The 20,789-nt window shown below is 39.7% G+C and overlaps 1 protein-coding gene across 3 annotated transcripts in view; it reads left to right on the top strand.

The window, feature by feature from the left end:
* Positions 1-20,789, top strand: part of LOC145448372 (uncharacterized) — a 47,644-nt gene that overhangs the window by 25,220 nt on the left and 1,635 nt on the right. For all 3 annotated transcript variants that reach the window (XM_080326757.1, XM_080326756.1, XM_080326755.1), the window contains exons 12-28: positions 1,185-1,362; positions 2,749-2,873; positions 3,604-3,867; positions 6,442-6,687; positions 7,720-7,887; positions 8,803-8,981; positions 9,504-9,618; positions 10,588-11,198; positions 13,370-13,440; positions 14,984-15,039; positions 15,104-15,381; positions 16,634-16,697; positions 17,539-17,611; positions 17,983-18,128; positions 18,192-18,304; positions 19,971-20,109; positions 20,174-20,227. In XM_080326757.1, coding sequence (XP_080182883.1) covers positions 1,185-1,362; positions 2,749-2,873; positions 3,604-3,867; positions 6,442-6,687; positions 7,720-7,887; positions 8,803-8,981; positions 9,504-9,618; positions 10,588-11,198; positions 13,370-13,440; positions 14,984-15,039; positions 15,104-15,381; positions 16,634-16,697; positions 17,539-17,611; positions 17,983-18,128; positions 18,192-18,304; positions 19,971-20,109; positions 20,174-20,227 — 2,880 coding nt within the window. The remainder of the gene's footprint in view (positions 1-1,184; positions 1,363-2,748; positions 2,874-3,603; positions 3,868-6,441; positions 6,688-7,719; positions 7,888-8,802; positions 8,982-9,503; positions 9,619-10,587; positions 11,199-13,369; positions 13,441-14,983; positions 15,040-15,103; positions 15,382-16,633; positions 16,698-17,538; positions 17,612-17,982; positions 18,129-18,191; positions 18,305-19,970; positions 20,110-20,173; positions 20,228-20,789) is intronic.

Genomic DNA, 20,789 nt, shown 5'->3' with positions numbered 1-20,789 from the left:
TGTGCGTTTTACTGAGCCTCCATTGTTCTCTCACGAATAAATTGACAGCAAACGAAGTGATCGAACCTTATGTTGACGTTAACTAGTATAGTATAGTAATTTTACAGCAAAATGTTTATTCCTGTTCTCTGTTCTTACCTTAACCAAACCTCTTAGTCTCATTGATTTGAATTTGAATATAGTTTATATAGTCCTCAAGACCTCAACCATTGGCACAGGCTCGAATTGCATCATATCAATTTGTACATGGGTAATTTATTGTATCTTATCAATTCGTTTCTCTATTCTCTATTTTGGCTGGTGACTTTATAGGCTATGCAATTACTTGCGTAGGCTACGTAGGCAGTTCTACGTATATGTGAGCGATACAGCGCGTTCTTGCGTGTATATTTAACTTTATATTCGTTCATTGGTTCAAAAGTAATGACCACTCAATCTATATTTCAGACAGCTAGGAAAATGCAATGACGTAATCATGCATCATACCTTGAAAAGGCAACTTGACTTGAATTGTGACTTGACTCGTGACTTGACTTGACTTGACTTGACTCGATTCACCTCCAAAAATCGAGTGACTTGACTTGACTCGAGTCACCTTTGAAAATCGATTGACTTGACTCGACTCGAGTCAAAATTTGCAATGACTCGAAATGACTTGCGACTCGAAGGTAGTGACTTGATCCCAACACTGGCACATTCACCGATATCCCCGATATATTCAGCCAATATGCAAAAGATTTGCCATCTAGCTCGAGGCGCATATCCAAAACTTCAGGGTATATATTTGAAGTCCTTTACAGTCATTGATATGCTTGGATATAAATTGAACTAGAAACAGTGCTTTTGAACACCTGTCTATCTCTAAGAAATACACCAATATTCCCAGTCTGGCCATTAGCGTCACTACCACATTTATGACGTCACAAAAATTGATGAAAATTGAAGAAAGACTGATTCCGGTATTTATTTCACTGTGTGATATTGACTTGATATTATTGGCGAGCTCGGTCAGGCTCTTCAGTCCATGGCTCGATGATAGAATATATTGGTATTGGGGTAAAAAATTTGCAAACTTGAAAATATTTTTTGCTGTCATCAACTTGTTTAGCGAAAGTGAAATAAAATTATATGGATTTCCGAGTTAATATCATACATTGAAAATTTAAACCCTTGTATAAATTCAGACCCTGCACCCGTCAAAGTCATTGTGGGCAGCGACCCGCTACCCACGGCGGCTCTTATTTTTGTCGGACCCAATCCACGGGTTACACAATGGGAATTAGAAGTTCAAAAGGACGGCAATGATGAAAAGGATGCGAATCTGAGTAGGATAACTGACGAATACACATTTTACGGATTCAGGTCGAGTGATGAGTATTTGTTATTGTGATAGCCGTCGACGTTTCGTGTTGCTGATTACAGGGAGTCAAGAGGGTCTAAATGTAGCTACCGTTTCTAATCGTGAAAAAGTAGAAGTAACACTATGATATCAAACCCAACTGCAAGCTGAGGCCGTCGAAATAGTCAGTATTGCCGGTCAAGTTGAAATGAAAGTAGTAACGCCGTAAATTTCTGCTCAATTACAAGTGGAAGCAGCAATTTCGAAGACCTGCCCAAACTGCGTTAAGCAGAAATAGAAAATACAAAGTTTGAAAGTACTCGAGTAATTAATGGTCATATATCTTCAACAGTAAGGGTGAGAAGGGTAAGATGAGACACTTTTTACATATTTCAACGCCACTCAAATAGTAATGCCTTCTGAGCATAAATTTTGGTACCGATGGAAAGCCTGTGATCTGTACCATATATGTTTTGAGTTACATTGAACAACATATTCCAGGATTTTCAGGACTTTAAAATTCATTGCTTACCCCCGAGTAACGGTAACATGAGACACAATGTGTTCAAAATGATACACCAAGCAATTCTTGTTCTTACATCTCATCTTTGTCTCCTCTGCTCTAAAACAGAGGCGAGCATTCGATTTCAACTGATGACACTTTCAGCAGATGGGATATTCGAAAATATATTCTGTCACGGTGACGTGGTGAGAATTTAACCTGGCTGTTTCGAGAAATTCATTCGCTAAAGCGATGCCAACCTATTCAAAAACCAAGTTCTTCTTTACACCTTGAAGTGGTTCAGGGAAGTAGAATTTCTTGAAAAACCAGGAATACTTTGTTACTGATCACCTCTGCTGACTGCGAGTACTATCACACCGGTGGCAACCAACTCTATATTGTATCTTTTTTTTCTTTGTGTGACGTATAAAACTGTCCATCTCCTAATCAAGTAGATTCAATCGCATTTTTAGAGAAAATACAATATACCAGGGCCGACTGAAATTACTCGCGTTGAATGTAGAAAATGAGAGGTTCGACAGGTACTCTGGTCAAACAGATGGAGTTGAGCACTTATAAAAGCCTATTTGAGTCGGAAATTGGTTGGTAAAATAATACAGAGTAATTCTGACTTCTGTAAGGACATCTGGTTGTAGAAATTTTGACTCAACAAGAGCCGTGCGGTGATCAAATGCAATTTAATGTATATTTACCAATTCGCCGTGTGTATTGGGCTAGCTACTCTGCCTGGTGTCTTAATTCGTAGTACTTTTTGTAACATAAGTTACACAGATTTCTACACAGTCTCATTTTACCGTTGTGTATCGGTAAAAGACCTTTGAAGATTTGAAATCGTAATTATACAGCACCGCTTTTAAACGATGATCGAGTAAAACTTCATCCACAGTATTGGCAGCCCGGGTTATCCTTTGGAGCCAAACACAAACTACTCGGTCAGGGCGAGGGCGGCGCGGATATACAACGAAACAGTTAACGGCACGGAATTTGGAGAATGGACCAATTTCACTACAGGTGAAGAATTCCTGTTATATGTCCGAGTGTTTCACCGTGTTCGATAACACCTGGCACCACACGTGCTCATCTGGTTTTCAATTCATAAAAACCGGATACGTTTTGATACCTGCGCTTTTGAGTAAACTATATTTAAACTTGATTTATGATCGAACCACGAATCAGTAGTAGCAAGGGGTAGCACGAGAGTAGCATGGGTAGACGCCCCCTAGTTGTCAGAGATGGCCAAAGTAGTCAGTGTAGGTATGTATTAAATCTTTAATCAATTACAAGTCACGTCAAAACAAGAAACAACTGCAAAGCACTCATGGGAGCAGTTTGATAAAGTAGAGGAGTGGTGATAGGTGATTGGTCGAGGGTCGCATACTATTAGCAGTTAATCGGATTAGGTTACTCTGGAAACTTCATGACTGTCACATAATGCCTTATGTCAAACAGGTGTACTTTTCAAAACAGGAAACATGTCACACAATTTTTGTGACAATTTCACTGGTAAATGTGCTCACAACTATGAAAACTGAAGTGTGAAGAGTAATTTGCCCCAAATCCCTTCAAGTAGAAGTGGAATTAATCAAAAAACAACTGTTAGAACAAGGGTAAGCGAAACCTACTCAGGAACTCTGAAAAAGTAAAAATGTCTCATTTTTAAACGCCTTCGTAATCATATTCGTTTTATCGCTTATCTTTCTGAGCTTCTGCCACGAAACCCTCGTTATCAATATCGTTGCAGGCATGTCGTCGATTTTCGGAAAGGTCACGCTGGTCAACAGGACTTCCGGCAGTATCACGTTTGACGAATCGGCAAAGCTGATTGAAGACGCGTATAACAGCAGTGTTATTTCGTCAGTAACCGTCCATAGGAGAGAGAATTCGATGGCCGGTTTTGAGACTGTACACTATGAAATAAAGGCAATTGACAATTCCTATCTCGACGTGTTGGACCCTTCGAATCTGACGAATCCGGACTTCACCGATTCGTTTCTCAACGTTGACGGTAAGATGTGTAAATAATTATTTCGGATCAGTGATTATCACACGAAATAATCTGTTCATACTACTAATTTATTCACAAGAGGCTTTTTGACTGACTCTCCTCACTAGCGAAAGTCTGTGATGCAGTGAATCCAATTCAAAATTTACGGAATACACGTGTGTCACATCATAATAACAAAGCAAACATCAAGTTGTGTGGTAGTGATGGTACAAAACAAACATGAACGAGCCGATTCAAATAACCGAAAACAGCAACACAAAACATTGGTGAAATAGTACGAGACTGTACAGATGTCCCGGCAGTCCCTATACCCGAATGCGTACTCGTTTACGTTTGTTTTTTACTGTATTACAGTACCACATTGTCTACTTTATATTATTCTTTTATTATTATCAGAGGCAAAATATTTCCGAAATATTGAATATGCCGGTAAGACAGTGGCTCTCAATCTTTTTTACCCTACGGCATTTCGGAATCTGAAGATTAAAAAATATTTTGATGACCATCACTATTAGCACAGTCCCAATAATGTTGCGGCCTCATTACTGAATATGACTTTTTTCCAGTCATCCGTTTCCTAAATGCTACTTGGAATTCGGATATCCGTAATTGTTTTTGGTCAAAGTGCTCATCGTCAGTACTCAAGTCTAAGTAGAATTAACACCATCAATTTCTACTGAAGTAGAAGTAGAGGTAGCGATTTACAAGTAAGTAAAAAAGTAAGTATTATTGATATGCCTTGTTTTATCTAAGAAACTGAAAATTGATTTTCTTGGAGGTGCAGAACACAATTGAATAATATATTCATATTGAAATGAACCCAAATATTTTCATATGACACTCGTCAGGGGTAATCTTCAGCAACTAGTCGAGAATGGGAAAGAACGTTGTATATCAACAATCGTATCACAAAACATGACGTCACTGTCATGAAATTTCGAATGATCGGGTCGAAGAGAGCACTTAAGCCTAATGTACTATTTTCAGATGGTACACAAACTCATTCTGTTGGCACAGACTTGGTTGATGTATTTTGATAGAAGCCGACTCCAAGGCAAAAAAATGAAAGTGTGAACTGAGTCTGCAGACAACGTTGTCTCAAATATTGTCAAGTTGAAGTAATGTAAAATCGTGACCACTTGAGGAAGTAGTGCAAGCAGGAGAAGTAGAATTTAATGGCGGAGATAATAAAGTTGGATTAGCTGTAAAGTCGATTATCGCGCTCATCAGGATTTGGCAACCCAGGATTAAGGAAACCGGTTGACCGCAGCGCATAAAGTTAGTTTTAATCTCATGATTTAACAAACCGGAACAAACTATAGATAACTAGTTATTTGCAAAAACTGTGTACACTACGCACCATTCCCACACTCAAATATTTCCGATAATGATCGTGCCGATTGTCTCCTAGGTAATGGCTTCACTAAACAATGAACGAATTATGTACCCACCATTGCAGAGGGATATCAATATTCTATAATCTGTTTCTTAGCTGTACTGTACTAATTGGACACAACTTTCATTTCTCGATGATAATAATTCTACCTGTTACAGTGGCAGTATCGTTATCGGCAGGCTGTTGTTTCATTCAACAAATTGACAGCTAATAGCCAATAACACGTTTTCGCATTATGAGGCAACAGATAACGCCACTTGATTGAAAACTCGGGACACCTCGACTAATCATCGCGCGGAACCTTCTCCAACTTTATGCGTCGCGATTAGCAGTATTTAATCACACGATTGGCATTCTATTGGATCAGCCAAGTTTATGATATTCGCCTAAAATGCGTCTCGATAAGCAGTTTTTAATCACACGATTAGCATTCTCCTGGATCAGCTAACTTTATTATCTCCGCCCTAGGTACTTCGTTGCTGACCACCAGGGTTGTAATGACTCGAGTCATGACTCGACTCGAGTCACGATTTTCTGATGACTCGACTTGACTCGAGTCAAGTCATATGACTCGAGACTCAGACGGCCAAGACCAAAATTTCATTGTAATTTCGAAAAATAGTCAAGTTACCACACTATTGCGATTTCTTCTAGTGGTGCTGGTGCTTGAAATTGCGACCGGAAACTGCTAAAAGTGAGGGAAATTAGTATATTATGAATGCAAACCATTCGATATCGCCAAACAGAGTTATAAAAAGTGGGTTAACGAGACTTTAACTGGAAACTGAGCAGTCAACACAATGACTTGGACTCGAACTCTAGTCATAATACCATGACTCGGACTCAACCCTGTGATCGCTGACTTGGACTCGGACTTGAATCGGTGGTGAATTGAAAATGACTCGACTTGACACAAGTCAAAACTATAAAAGAGAGATTGACTTGTGACTCGAAGCCTTATGACTTGGTTACAACCCTGCTGACCACCTCTTTACCTAATTTTTTCACACTGAGTAGCCCAATTGGTACCGCGACCGCGGTCGAGAGCCGGTGCAATATGAGTTACTCTTTTGAATTATCCGGGCGGGATATTGAATCCTATCGTCTTTACCGGATTCCGCCTCGATATTGTGAAATCGTGACGATATATTGAGACATCCGAATTCTCTTTCTTGCAGGCAACATCAACGGACGGCTTTTCTGGTATTCCCCATCAGGAAATAATGACTCTGTGGACGTTCCGAAATCAGAAGCGAATTACGTCCCCATCGATGGTAGTTCCGTACAGTGTTCCTCTTCTTCGCCTATACAAATCTACGTGGCATACACAGCAGAGAATGGAACTCGGAGTATGTTGATGTATAAGTATAACGTTGAAGGAACGCCTAGCAGCTGTGTAACAGCATTGGATCTGACAAAGCAAGGTATGTCGCGACACATAACCAAGGATGGGCAAAATTTATCACTTGAGTGCTTCGATTTCGAATCGAGTGTCAGGCTTCGCGTGTATTCGAGTGTTGCTCATTGCGACGTTGTAAGACTATGGAGTATGTTTTAAGTTCAAATATTGAGCGCATTCTGATCAGCATGTCCAACTGCAAATTACAAAACCAGGGCACAGTGCTTTTGTAACTCAATCGTCGCAGTCTGTCGACGCACTACGTGATTATGATAAAGTTACTGCTTGCAATTCTACGCTTGGACAACACCTTAAGACTTTAAATATGTACAATTTACGCGACGACAAAAAAAACAGTTATCTGACAGGTTGAAGATAATTTAGTATTATTTAGCAGGATTGTAACCAAGTCACAAGGTTCCGAGTCACAAGTCAATCTCTCTTTTATAGTTTTGACGCGAGTCAAGTCGGGTCATTTTCAATTCACCACCGAGTCAAGTCCGAGTCCAAGTCAGCTAGTAGGGGGTCGAGTCCGAGTCATAGTTTTTGACTCGAGTCCGAGTCCAAGTCACTATGTTTACTGTTCAATTCTTAGTTCAATCAGATTCAACCCACTTTTTTAAACTCTGATCCAGTGATATAAAATGGCTCGCATTTATAGTATCATAATTTCTGTCATTTTAACAGTTTCTGACCCTATTTTCCAATTACCAGGACTGATAGACGAAATACCGATAATGTGGTGACTTAACTATTTGTGAAAGTTACAATGAAGTGTCCGTCTTAGCCGTCCTAGTCTCGAGTCATGCACGATGACTCGAGTACTAGTCGAGTCAATACAAAAATTGATTTGAGTCGAGTCATTTTATGCATTTGATAAAATGACTTGAGTCAAGTCGACTCATGGAAAAATAGCTCGAGTCATCATCATTTTTATTTCTTAAAAAAAAACATGCTCAATACCCAATTCGAATCCTTACAATCGATACCCTTTTCTAATTTGAGCACACGAATCATTGCGCTCAGCCCTACTCTTAACAAGCCTAATCTTTTGTAGACGAGAACTCGATTCCTTTCGAAACCAACACGGTGTACGGAGTGGGTTTGGTGTTTTTCAAAAAGGTGCTGCCTAGACCTCGAAGCACTGACGAATTGCTGTACACAAGAATGTACGAATGGTTTGATATTGGCAATTCGTCAAGAAGATTCGAATTTTACGACAAAGGTGTGTGGCTTTTTATTTTAGTCTTTATTGATGGAACATTGGTCTAACTGGGTTCACACTTGTGTGTCTTCCTATACTGCGATTTGAGTATAGCTGATCTTTAATGTCCAGCAACCAGCTATAATTCAACAGATATACAAAAGACAATCCTGGAGGTACAGAACTTCAATATACAAGTGAATAATGTATTCACATTGTAATAAACCTGAATATTTTCGTCTGACACTCGTCAAGGGTAATAGTTAGCAACTAGTAGAGAACTGGATGGAACATTGTATATCAACAATTGTATCGCAAAATTTGTGTACCATATAAAAATGGTACGTTGAGCATAAGAGGTCTTTTCGCCTCCATTATACAAAATTTCATGCCAGTGACGTCATATTTGGTGATACGATTGGCGATATGCAATGTTCTTTCCAGTACTTTACTAGTTGCTGACAATTACCCCTAAATATTCGGGTTTGAAATGATGAAAATATTATTAAACCAAATCTGGTACTTTATTTCAGTATGAACAGATATGTATAAAGATGTTTTTCATCTTGAATGTCGCGGTTTGGCTCGGTAACTAACCTTTTTACAGCTTTGTCGGTTTTATTGCTGTACTGGTATGATTGTTCTGTGAATTATTTTGTGCATAACTGGTTTTGAATATCCAGCGAATCTCTAAAATTTGGCAAAGGCTTCTCTAATGCTAAATCCGTTTACGTTTCAAATACAATTATACAGTATGCGCACGCAGGTTTTATTCTGTCTCGAACAGAGATTCCTAGTCTTGAATATCTCAATCCAATTCGGCAACAAGCTCTTTGTTGTTGCCCTGGTGTAATTGATCGGTGAATGCTATAATTTATATAAAGAAAAAACTTGATGTTGACACCAGGTAAACTCCCTCTTTCATTTCTTGCAAAGCAATCACCACTGCCGATTTGGACGGGCTTAATGTGAGGTACAGTGTGAACGATGCTGGGGACGCGGCCATCTTAACTGTGCCGAATGTGCCGAAATCTGTGATGTACGTAGTGATGAATGGAACAGATGCTATCGCAACTCTGAATGAAGAAGGTATCGATGGCTCTGCGGATATCACGGTATGTGTCTCATATGGATTAATATTTCATCCATTGCGGTTACATGCTTGGAATGGGCTGGGCAATATCCGGTTGTCAAAGTAAAATCGGGCTGCGGTAGAAATGGTTATTTTAAATAATGTGCGTCACTTAAAATGATCTTTTGATTTAGCTTAGCCAGAATCATGTCCGCAATTCATGTTAGAGGGCCCTACTTCTCGGTCGATATGTTGTGAGCAAATGTGGTCAAAGTAGTGAGCGGTGTTACTCAATTAGAAATAGAAATAACTCCATAAATTTCTACTCAATTACAAATACTCTATATGAAACAATTTATAATTCATATTCGTCTGCTATCAGTAATTGTAATCTTCATTGAAAAGCATTATATTCGTCAGCAATTACATCATCATTGATTCCAAATCTGCTTCAATAACATAAGTGGCCACTTCGGCCACAATTCATTTCAATTCAATTCATCAAAACATATCCACAAGATCACATAAAAACTTGTTCGAACATACGTTTTTTTTTTTCTTCAAGATGGAAGTCTCAAATTTGGCCTTGAATACTTCGAACGAATTGACGCTGAGAGTATCGACGAGAACTCGAAACGGTGCGATTGCAAGTGCTGCAACTTCATTCCGTATCAACACTAGTAAGTACCAATAGGCTTAGTTGTTTTTGATTCTGAATGTGGGTAGATATGCAGCTCAATGCCAGTCACACCTGAGCTTTGGATGTACACGATCCTGGGATTTTCTGGCTAGACCAGTGGTACTCAAACTTTTTTAGACACGGCCCACTTTTTGCTAGTGAAAAATTTCGCGTCCCCCTTATCGTCATATCACAAAATGCAACCGGAATACTAGCAATATCAACGGCAGGATGGCGTAAGAGCTTATGGCTGTTGATGAGAGAATTCTAAAATATGAAATTCGGACTATACACAGAACAATAACTAGCTATGAATTGATAGAAAATCGCGTCGAGCGCCAAAACACTCAGTTGACTGCAGCTTCGCGCCCCTCTTCTGATGCTTTTCCACCCCCCCCCCCATCAATTTTGGGGCGTGCCCTCAGTCTGAGAACCACTAGGCTAGACAATCATTCATGGTTTGTATCCTGGACCGAGTGCCACTATCTCTGATCAACCTCATAGACAACCAGATCGTAATTGAGAAAAATAAACATTCATTGATTCGGAGAGCTACTGATAATTTTTTGGAACATTTGAATCACTTGATATTAGTTTTTTGATGCAATTCAAATGAATGCAGATTCAAAATCTAGTGTATTAGAACAGTCCACAATGTTTGCTGTGGCCAGTTATGGACCGGCGGTAGAGTTATCTATCAGAACGATCCATGTGGACCCAAATCCAATACTACAGTCCTATTCTAGATGTAATTCGTTTTATACTAGAATTCGTCCGTTATTCATTGATCTCTGAATTGGGATGTCAGAAATGTGTCTGATTAATATATGAATTATAAACATTGATGTACGGATCCCTGGTGTAGCATGATATATTGCTATATACGGCACAGATTATATAGATATATATAGATATATCTTATATGGCTCTATGTGGCACAAGTTTAATATTATATATATCATTATTGCAGCCATCTCAATATCTACTACATCTGCATCATCTACCACCCCTGCTACGAATGACACAACTACAACGTCCATTCCTCCATCTGCATCATCTATCACCCCTGCTACGAATGACACAACTACAACGCCCATTCCTCCATCTGCATCATCTATCACCCCTGCTACGAATGACACAACTACAACGTCCATTCCTCCATCTGCATCATCTATCACCCCTGCTACGAATGACACAACTACAACGCCCATTCCTCCATCTGCATCATCTATCACCCCTGCTACGAATGACACAACTACAACGCCCATTCCTCCATCTGCATCATCTATCACCCCTGCTACGAATGACACAACTACAACGCCCATTCCTCCATCTGCATCATCTATCACCCCTGCTACGAATGACACAACTACAACGCCCATTCCTCCATCTGCATCATCTATCACCCCTGCTACGAATGACTCAACTACGACTGTTTTTATTGAGCCACCGCCATGGTGGGTCATTCTTCTGATCGTACTTGGAGTGGTGGGGTTTCTCGCTCTATTCATAATCATTCTGTGGTACTGCTGGGGGCGTCGTCGACTGAAAACAATAACTCAACCTTCACCAAGCATCATTGTAAGTAAAACTCCTTGTCTCTTCTATTTATTCCATATATTGTGAATTTTACTAATTGAAAAAGCAACCAACCCATGTAGGCAACTGTTTAAGGCAGTGGCTCTTAACCTTGTCTCCAGCGCTCCCCAAGGGGCGATTTGGATGTTAAAGGGGGCGGAAACACCAACGGGGCGAAATGGGGGGTGCTGGGCTCAGGGGTATGGGGGCGCTGAAGAAAAATGACGTGGCAGTAGATGATGTAGTAGAGGCATATGATTATATAGTAGGAAAAGAGTTCTATATATTCCCGAGTACTCATCACACATTAACATTCAACAAAATCTGTCAAATCTCGAAATTTTTCGTCGCGCGTAGCACGAAATTTACACGTGCGCTGTTCACATGACTGCAGTGGTTTCTTATAATTCATGTAAAATGAATTGCGCGTACTTCTTAATCGCCAATTCCCCGTTGAAACACTTCCATCACGCTAGCTCGGGATATTTTCCACAAAATGTTTCGAGCTAGGTATTGTATCATGCCGTTCATATCGGAATCGAAGAGGTGCTGCTGTACCACTTATGAGAGTGATGCCCTTTGTACATTAAAGAAGCTTTGAAGCTTTCCGGACAAAATGATTACCGAAATATAATTGTATTTGAGAGCTACAAAATTAATTCGTCAGAATATTTCTTCACCGTATTATAAAGGATGATACTGTCCAGTTTTGTGATCCACAACGCACATGAACGTTATATATTATGGTTTACTTTGTTTGGAATACATTCATCTTAAAGTTAAGAGCTGGGTGCAGTACTAAATTCAATGTGAGCAAAGATCTCTGCCACATTCTCAGTTGATTTACTACTAACTCAAAAAAAATAAAACAAATACCAATACAAGTAACTTTCCCGTATATTGCCAATATGCCAGAGGTGAATTCGGGATGTATACGTTGGGCTCGAACCAGATGGTACGAGCCGGTAGGCATACCCGATGCTTGTTATAAATAACAACCCTGATTTGATCCCGAATATAGCACATATACAAGTATTATATCGTTAATTACTCAAGTGATCCCACGCGTGCGATTCAATCGCGAAATATTTCCAATAGTGAGGTCCCAACCCGAAAAGACCTGCCGGACGACCACTTACCCATTGTTTTTCACTACAATCCTTAAAATGGGGGGGGGCGGCAGACCCAGACAATTTTTAGAAAGGGGCACTGGAGGAAAAAAGGTTAAGAACCACTTGTTTAAGGTATTTGTTGATGGAAATTTGGTATAGCCAAAAGTAGAGCTGTAAATTTTATTGAATTGTTAGTGTTATCAATGCTTTGTGCAACTGAATAAAACTGCTCAGAGTGGAAGTAATTAGCAGGGTTGCACGAAATCGAGTTCCGGACTAACCGTTTTCTTAGTTAACATAACATAACATAACATGGTTGGGTTATATTTTTATCTGAACAAGTCACACACAATGTACAATGCGATAAGACACAATGCGATGTCATGAACAGATAGGAGGATGTCGAACGACACGCATCAGTAGCGATCCTTTACTCTAACATCCACCTCGGCCTAGAGTGCCCGATGTCACAGTTCTTTTTCGATGTTGATCTCTTTGAAGCCGCGGCCCTTTCTACTAGTTCTTTTCCATTCTTTGTGAGTGCTTTCTTTCGTCGGGTTGAGTATTGAGCTTCTAATATAAGTTTTTTGTATCACTCAATATGTTGTCATACATATTAGATTGAATGGGAAAGCTCAGCTATGCACCTTTACCGTATTGCAAGGGAAATATTGAAAGTTGGACTTTTCAGAAAAAAATTGTATCTATTTACCAATGACAATGCTGTGAGGTAATCACTACTTCAAACAATACGAATTTTTTCATGAACATGTGTAGCCATGGCTTTGAAATTATGTACCGGCAAAAAATGCATGCATGCAATGGGTGATGTCTTAAGTTTGTTGTGAAATCCCAAGCACAGCAGCATCAACGTGGTCGATTCCAGAAATGAGGACAATAATTCCCAGCACTTTGCATGTCCATTAAATACGTCTTGCAAAGTTAACTATTTTGCGATTTTTCATCTTCTCTATTCCAGCACTTGTTGCTATAGCTCAAGTTTGGATTTTTTATCTGTTTTCAATATCGATTCTTTTCCAATTTTGATTTTCCTTATTTCAGCGGCCACCTACTCCACTGGTGACGTCACGATCACAGCAAACTGAGAAAGGGAGACAGGACGATATAGACTCGTAGGATTTATTACTTGTTCTTTTTGTCCATTTTACGGTAATGCCACAACATAACACGTTATTCAATAGTGCAGTAAGCAGTGATGGTTCAGTTCAAATTCATATACTATTTTCCCAGTATTTGTAAACAGGAAAGACTCATACAAAGATGTGGTACTCATAAGGACTGTTCTGAATTTAGCTCCCTATGAAGGCCGATTTAATTAGCTATACGGCTTAAGTCGATCTAATATATTTTCTTTCTTCATAATATTATTCTAAATATTACATTGCATATAAGCAATCAAGGCATCCACCAAAAATTCATGATCTGTCTGTCCATTCCTCGTATCCAAATTAATTTATTATTTATTTGTAACAGTCCATTAAATATACAGCACGAAGAGAGTGTAAATGTTTGCATACTAATTTTTGTGATGGTAAGACATTGACTGATTGGAGATTAAAAATTGATATCTCCAAGTTCTACTTTACGCTAAACTTCCATAAAAATTGCCACATATTTGAGCACATATTGTATTTGTATTTGTCTCCCGCTTGATTGCCTCACTATCGCTAGATCCTCAAAATTTAATCTCGGATGTTTGTGGTAAGTATATAGAAAGGTAGGTGAGGAATGGCAAAGCTACTATTTTTTCAAGCAGATTAAGAAAACCAGTACAGTCTCATTGGAAGAGAGATACTGCTGCTGTGATTCCCGCATAGTAGTTTCGCTATAAATTAAAAGACGAGAACGTCGAAAGTAAAATTGCGTGTAGCAGCTAGCGACATGTGTGGATTGAGAAAACGTGGTATGCTCATCACCAACACAAAGTCATCTCATTGTATCGAGTCTTTTTCCACCTGTTGATTGTACATATAACCACTCGTGGGCTTGGGGATTCTTTTATATGGGATTCTATAATATAAATACGATGGCCCGTCCAAAATATGCAATGCCTCAGGCCCAGAGTACTTGGTAGGTTCGCGGTTCGCGAAGTTTGACCAAATTTTCTACTCAACTGCAACTAGAAGTAGCAAAATCCAAGCCATGTCTAAATTACTTCATGTGGACGTGGAAAAATGAAGGCATAAAACGTACTCGAGTTTCAAAAGTTACAAACAGGTGCAGTTTTTGAAAATATATCCAGTTATCTTGACGCAGATACTATTTCGCCCACCTGTCATGACAATTTTGCATATAAAAGTGACACAGACACATCTCCAGACTACGGTCTACTCCACAAAATCAAAATTGTAAAAATAGGCAGTTTTGACTAAAAAACTGTTTTAGAATTGGAAATAGTCTAAAAATACCACTTCAGTGTATAGTGCGAGTGGGCAAACTTACTTGAGTACTATGAAAGTATAGAAGTATTTTTGGCTGACCGGTGACCACCTCTGTATAAAACTTATCCAATTTGTACTTCAATATTTTCGCATGCGCTGCGTTTGTCGCATTAATTCCGTCTTCTATTCAACGAATGCGTTGTGTTCCTGTTGATTTGTATCAATTATCGTGCATAAAAGCCGTGTTGCTCAAATATTACTTATATCATGTCAGCCCGCCGGAACCAACGCCGATACCGACACCAAGGCCAAAACCAAAGCCGAGATCAAGTAAGCCAAATCATGCTGAGCGCCAGATATTGACATCTAAACCAGGAATATCTCTCTCTTGCAGCACCTATCTCGCAACTCGGCCCGTCTTTCGAAGTGATTAGCGAATCTCTCACTCCGAAATTTACCCAAACCATTCACCCTATCGAGTTACACCCCTTACCTTCCGCGACTCGAATGGCGCCACCAACCAGGCTGCCACCGATTCGTCCAATCAACAATCAACTGGCGCAGGATCATTACACTCCAAGATTCACACACACCGTTCATCCGATCACGTTGCCGCCTATACATTCGGTCATCGGACGAGATGTTGGGGATTCTCTGACTGACGACGCAATGGTAAGCCTCTTGTACTGTTATAATTATTACGTTGTCAAACAGAGAGAGAGATTTATTTCATCAACCGATGAATCTGGTGATCAAAGTTTAGTAGTGAGAGATGTTTCTTCTCTAGTACCAAAATAATACGCTCCTTGCAAGTAAGAGCTAATTTATCTACATGAATTATAGCTTCGATAGTATTATACACTGTGACAGGCTGTAGACCTCGATTGGTCGTACGTAATACAAAGCCACGGACATTAGTGGAAATGACGTATGTATGAAGTAATGATCAAGCCAGAGCCATTTCACAAAGTGCAATGGCATTGGTATGGTTGAAAAATACCAAATTCTTATGAATGTGATGCAGAACCGGCATTCTGTTCTTAGTGGTTACACAAAGGTAGGACTTTGAACTTTTTACGCCATTCGTACTCTTGTGACATTGTCATGAGTGATATGCGAATTCTCGATTTTGATCAGCCCTTGTTACCAGTGGAATTGTCATGTTGAATTCGGCACTTGGTGAATTCACGGCTTGACGACCGCTAATCCTAATCTTAAAACCCAAGTCCTAACGAGAAAACAATAATACATACATATCAAGTTACGATTGCCGAATTCACCAAGTGCCGTGTATCACAATTCCCGATCATGTTCAGTGAAATCTTCATTTTCCAAATTACTATTACAATATTGATACATCTCTTTCATACTATTAACGGTTAACCCATTTCTAATGCCAAATCCGTCCCGAATTCACTAGTAAACCAATCGAATGACCGCATGAGTACAAATACAGCTGTTTTGATTTACTATTTTTGTAGCATACATGGTTGCATCACATCAGAAGTGTAATTGTCATAAGCACAGAAAAACGAGCCCCCTTATCATGATCACGGAATATAGCTTGGATATGGTCAGTAATTTTAGTGCCATAATGAATTCTGCATTATCGATGTGTCTAGCTGTATACGTTATCACTGAAATGCATCATCTAGTTTGCCGACTAACCCTAGAAGTCAAATAACATATAAGTAGGCTACTATTCGAAGCTTTGTTCGTGAACTAGATGCAGCCTGCCTTCGAAATCGCTCGCTCCACTTGTACTCTTCCTGGTGTAGTGATGACCAATTTTAAGCCTTAGTCTTCTAAATGTTTGCCTGAGCCACTCGGGGAATGGGAATAGATTTATCCCAACTGGCCTGCCAAACATCAGTTGAAATCGAAAGGTCTCGAATTCCGTATTAACCCACTGCTAATACCACAGAGGCGGGGAAAACTTCGACGGGCTCGAAATCAAGCAAGACACAGGAGGAAACCCAAGATTTACGGTAAATTGTTGTTCTTGTGATGTGCTTCCAACAAATCACTGATCAAAAGATTCGGTGTCCTAAACGTTAAAGATATGCGGGAACTAGAAAGTGCCAAGTTTATGTAGCATTTCCACTGCGGACACTGACGCGAAAATATCAACGACTTCTTTACCTCGGTATCAAAAATGCATAAGTATAACTCGTACAAGTATCATATGGTCGACGTAAAAGATCTTCGCTCTGTCAAATATGCAGGGCCTGCAGTGGTGAACAGTATCTCGCCCGCTATCCGACAGTCATCGAGCATGTCCTGTCCTTTCATATTATCTGCTTTTACTTTTCATTCAGTGTGAACGCTTCCGTTTTATGTGCCCTAGCCCAAGGTGGGTGTCTGATCAAAAGAATACTCCAAGTGGTTTCGACACCTTCCTATCTTTTCATTGTACCGCAGTCATGTGGTGTATTGAAATAATGAAATTGTTAATAATAAATAGAAGTGAATTGAGCATAGTACTCCAGTAGGTTTGGCTACTGGAATCATTTAATCAAATGGTCACATTTTCAAAACACTTCCATTTTTATTGCCACTTTTTAGGCCAAACTACTTAGAAAGTAGTATTGGGATATGTTTCCGGCGCGTTTATGAGTGAAATGAGTACTTTTGATACCTTAATTGTCTATTTCCACTTAAAGTAGTTTTGGCATGTCTTAGAATTCCATCCTTCTTGTAACTCAGTTGGAATTTACAGCATTACTTCTACTTGCAATTCAGTACAAATGATGACTACTTTGATTACCTCTGTTACTTGAATGATGTATATCCGGAACAAATACATGCACGCACTTTCTCTATATACAGATACATATGAAGACTCAAGTGATATTGATCAGGTTTTAGATCCACCGATTCCAGCTGTGCTGACAGGACTGGGGTATGTTCAATTGTTCAAATACTCATTAATGTTTTGGAGTGTGTCTATGTGCAATAATTTTCACTTTAGATTTTACATAGTAAAAAGTAGTTTTTATATTAGTTTGCATTACACTTATGAGTGAAACTGTCGAGTTGCATGACTAGTTGTAATTGAGAAGAAATTTGTGGCATTACTACTACTCCTACTTGAGCAGGAACAGTAACTACTTTGAAAATACGTGGTGTATTGATGTGATAAAATTGTTATTAATAACAGAACTGAACTGTTTCTGATATGGTTACGGACACTTGCAATCGACTATTGTTTGAGTTTGTCGAATTCCTATTATCTTTTCATATCTGTACACTGCACACTTGCACAATGCACAGCCGTCGACGTAATAGCCGCACTGTGGACTTGAATCGCGAGGAAGATCCCGAGATATCAATGATGATGGGTAGAAGACGGGACCCACCTGGGAGATACACGACAGACACCTTCTCGCCGACGAGCTCTGAATCGAGCGATTACTCAAGTGATATCTAATACTTACTGACTTATTTATTTCAGTGCAGGGTAAAGACTCGTTTCATTTTAGGAGTTCCGACCCCGAGGACTACACGCCGGAATATCCAGTCGTTGTTGGACAACGCTTTCCCTCTGGTGCGTCCCAGACCGCTCAGGAATGTGGTTGGTCCAGCGCATGTCCAGGTAGGTTTGACTTCGTTCTGGGGTTCCTCCTACTATCTCCTATCAAGAAGCTCATAGTAATCACAATTAACAGTTCTACTAGTTTCATTTGAACAATGCAGGGCATGTAATTAACAAATGTCGAAATTACTCAGTGCAGTACTACGTCAGTCAAACATTCAACTCAGCCTAGTGGTATTTCTAATATTAATGCATGGTGTAACAGTGCTTGATCTGCATCTTTTGTCTGTCTTTTAAGACCATGAACCTTGAAAGAGTTCAATCCGGGATTTACTTTTGTCACAAGGTTACGATTATAGCTTGAGATTTGAATGTTGTTATTGCGACATAATACCGGTACTTTGTTTGAATCGGTCTATATCTAAACCAGGGCCGGCCAACCCGTGGCCCGCGGGCCACATGTGGCCCGCGAGAAGATTTTGAGTGGCCCGCGAGATAATTTCCGAAATTTCTAATGTTATCAAAAATGGATTGCACAGATTATGAACTTGTGAGGCCAACCGAAAATTTGTTTAGTCTGGCCGCAACACTTGATATGTTATGACTAAAATATCAGTTCCAACGCATTGGCAGATCCATGAGTCAGTCACATATTGGTAGATCTTCGTATACTACAATAAACAGAATGGTTGGCGATACATTTATCAAAAGTAAACATTTTCTACACGCTTCGCGCAACATGTTGTCACTCGATTTCTTGGTTTTAATATTGTTGCCCCTTTGTGAAAATCAAAGAACTCCTAATGTATCAGATTGAATCTAAATATAATCGCGATTACGAGACAGAGTGTCGTTTAACATATGCAGCTTTGCGTTTGCACTCGCAGAAAAACTGTCGACTATGAAACCTAGGCACAAAATGATTGACGCATGTTGGTCGAAACTTTTGATATCGAAATGTCCAGACGCCGATAGCCCAGTCCTTGCAAACTGAGTCCAGCGATATACAGCAGGCCCGCAATCAATGTTCCCTCTAATTTTTGCCGAGTCTGCGCACACTCACCAATACACTGCGCAGACCCTCGGACAACAGTGCGTAACGACGGAAAAAAGATCATCACTTCGGATTTTTTGTGCGCAACTTCGATTTTCTGTGCGCAGAGACTGTGCCAGCACTGCGCATTTGCGCACGTGCGCAGCTTAGAGGGAACATTGTCCAAAATATAGTCAGGTGAAAATATTATTGACCTGTGAACTAGGAAAAATATTCGCGCCTCGCGCGGCTAGTGGCCCGCGCAACAGTTCGACAATCGAATGTGGCCCTTTGGCTGAAAAGGTTGGCCAGCCCTGATCTAAACAAAGAATAAATGTTATTGCAATGAATACATTGTATTACCTGCTGTATTGCAATCAGCATTGGTACGCCTCGAGTCAACTTTTTCTGACGACTTGACTTGAGTCACTTTGCAAAAATAACTTGACTTGACTTGGCGTTTCAAGAATGTGGATTGACTCGTTACTCGAAGCAAATTTTTCGAGTCAATTTCAATTCCTCAAGTAATCGATGCATACTCTTGGTACATACTCGAGTCACTTTCCAAAATCAAGGGACTTGACTTGATTCAAGTCAAGATGTGCAATGACTCGATATGACTTGTGACTCGAATGTAGTGACTTGATCCCAACACTGATGGCAATACGATCACGATATTTATTTCTTTCTCAGGCACCAATTCCCACCGGTACCATGCGACATCCAGACGGCAGGAACGAAGACTCTCCTGAATCGGCCTTCGGCCCGCAATTTTTCGGCGCACCGATACAGCTTCAGCCATCTCTGCCAAGCATATACGAGCTTCCTCCCGGTAATCGATACTCTCGGTAATATTGGGATTAAAATTTATAACTTGTCCGTCGTACACTTCTCAGTGCGTGGATGTGGTGGAATGCCGTCTGGATATCCGCCTTTGTATAGTCCTACAGGTACGATTTTTGTGCAGTATGTTGCATAGGGGGGTTCAAAGTAAGTTTTATTTCTTCAAATTTTAACAGCTATTCGATAAAATTGTTAGTTTGGCTAAAGAAACACTTGGCTCAATTCCAACGTGTAGGTAGCATCGCAGCTACTAGAGTTTAGAAATTTCAAATTCAATATTAACCCCATGAAATTGTTAAGTTGTCTAAAAGAACGACAGTTAACAAAATTTGGCTCAACTCCAGGCAGTAGAAGCCAAGTTATTGGAGCACAAAATTTTTGGAAAAAAAGTATTTGCGGTGGGAAATTCTTTAATTAATTATTATTTATTATGGAGCAAGCCACAGTATATACTATTATTTCAAGTCCAAAATTTTTCACTTTGCTTCTACCGGTCGGGATTTAGTGAAATTTGCTATGCTTTAGACAACTTAACAATCTCATGGGGCTGCCAGTAGAATTTGAAAATAGTTTTTGATGTACTTTTAAAATTTTCGAACTCTAATAGCTTCGCTTATACTTCTGTTGAGCAAATTTTGGCGTGCAGCGTTTTTTTTAGCCAACCTAACA

This window comes from Botryllus schlosseri, chromosome 10 (assembly GCF_051294905.1).
Source record: "Botryllus schlosseri isolate E-star chromosome 10, Bs_hap1, whole genome shotgun sequence".
Classification (NCBI taxonomy): domain Eukaryota; kingdom Metazoa; phylum Chordata; class Ascidiacea; order Stolidobranchia; family Styelidae; genus Botryllus; species Botryllus schlosseri.
This window is presented reverse-complemented; position numbering and strand designations above follow the sequence as displayed.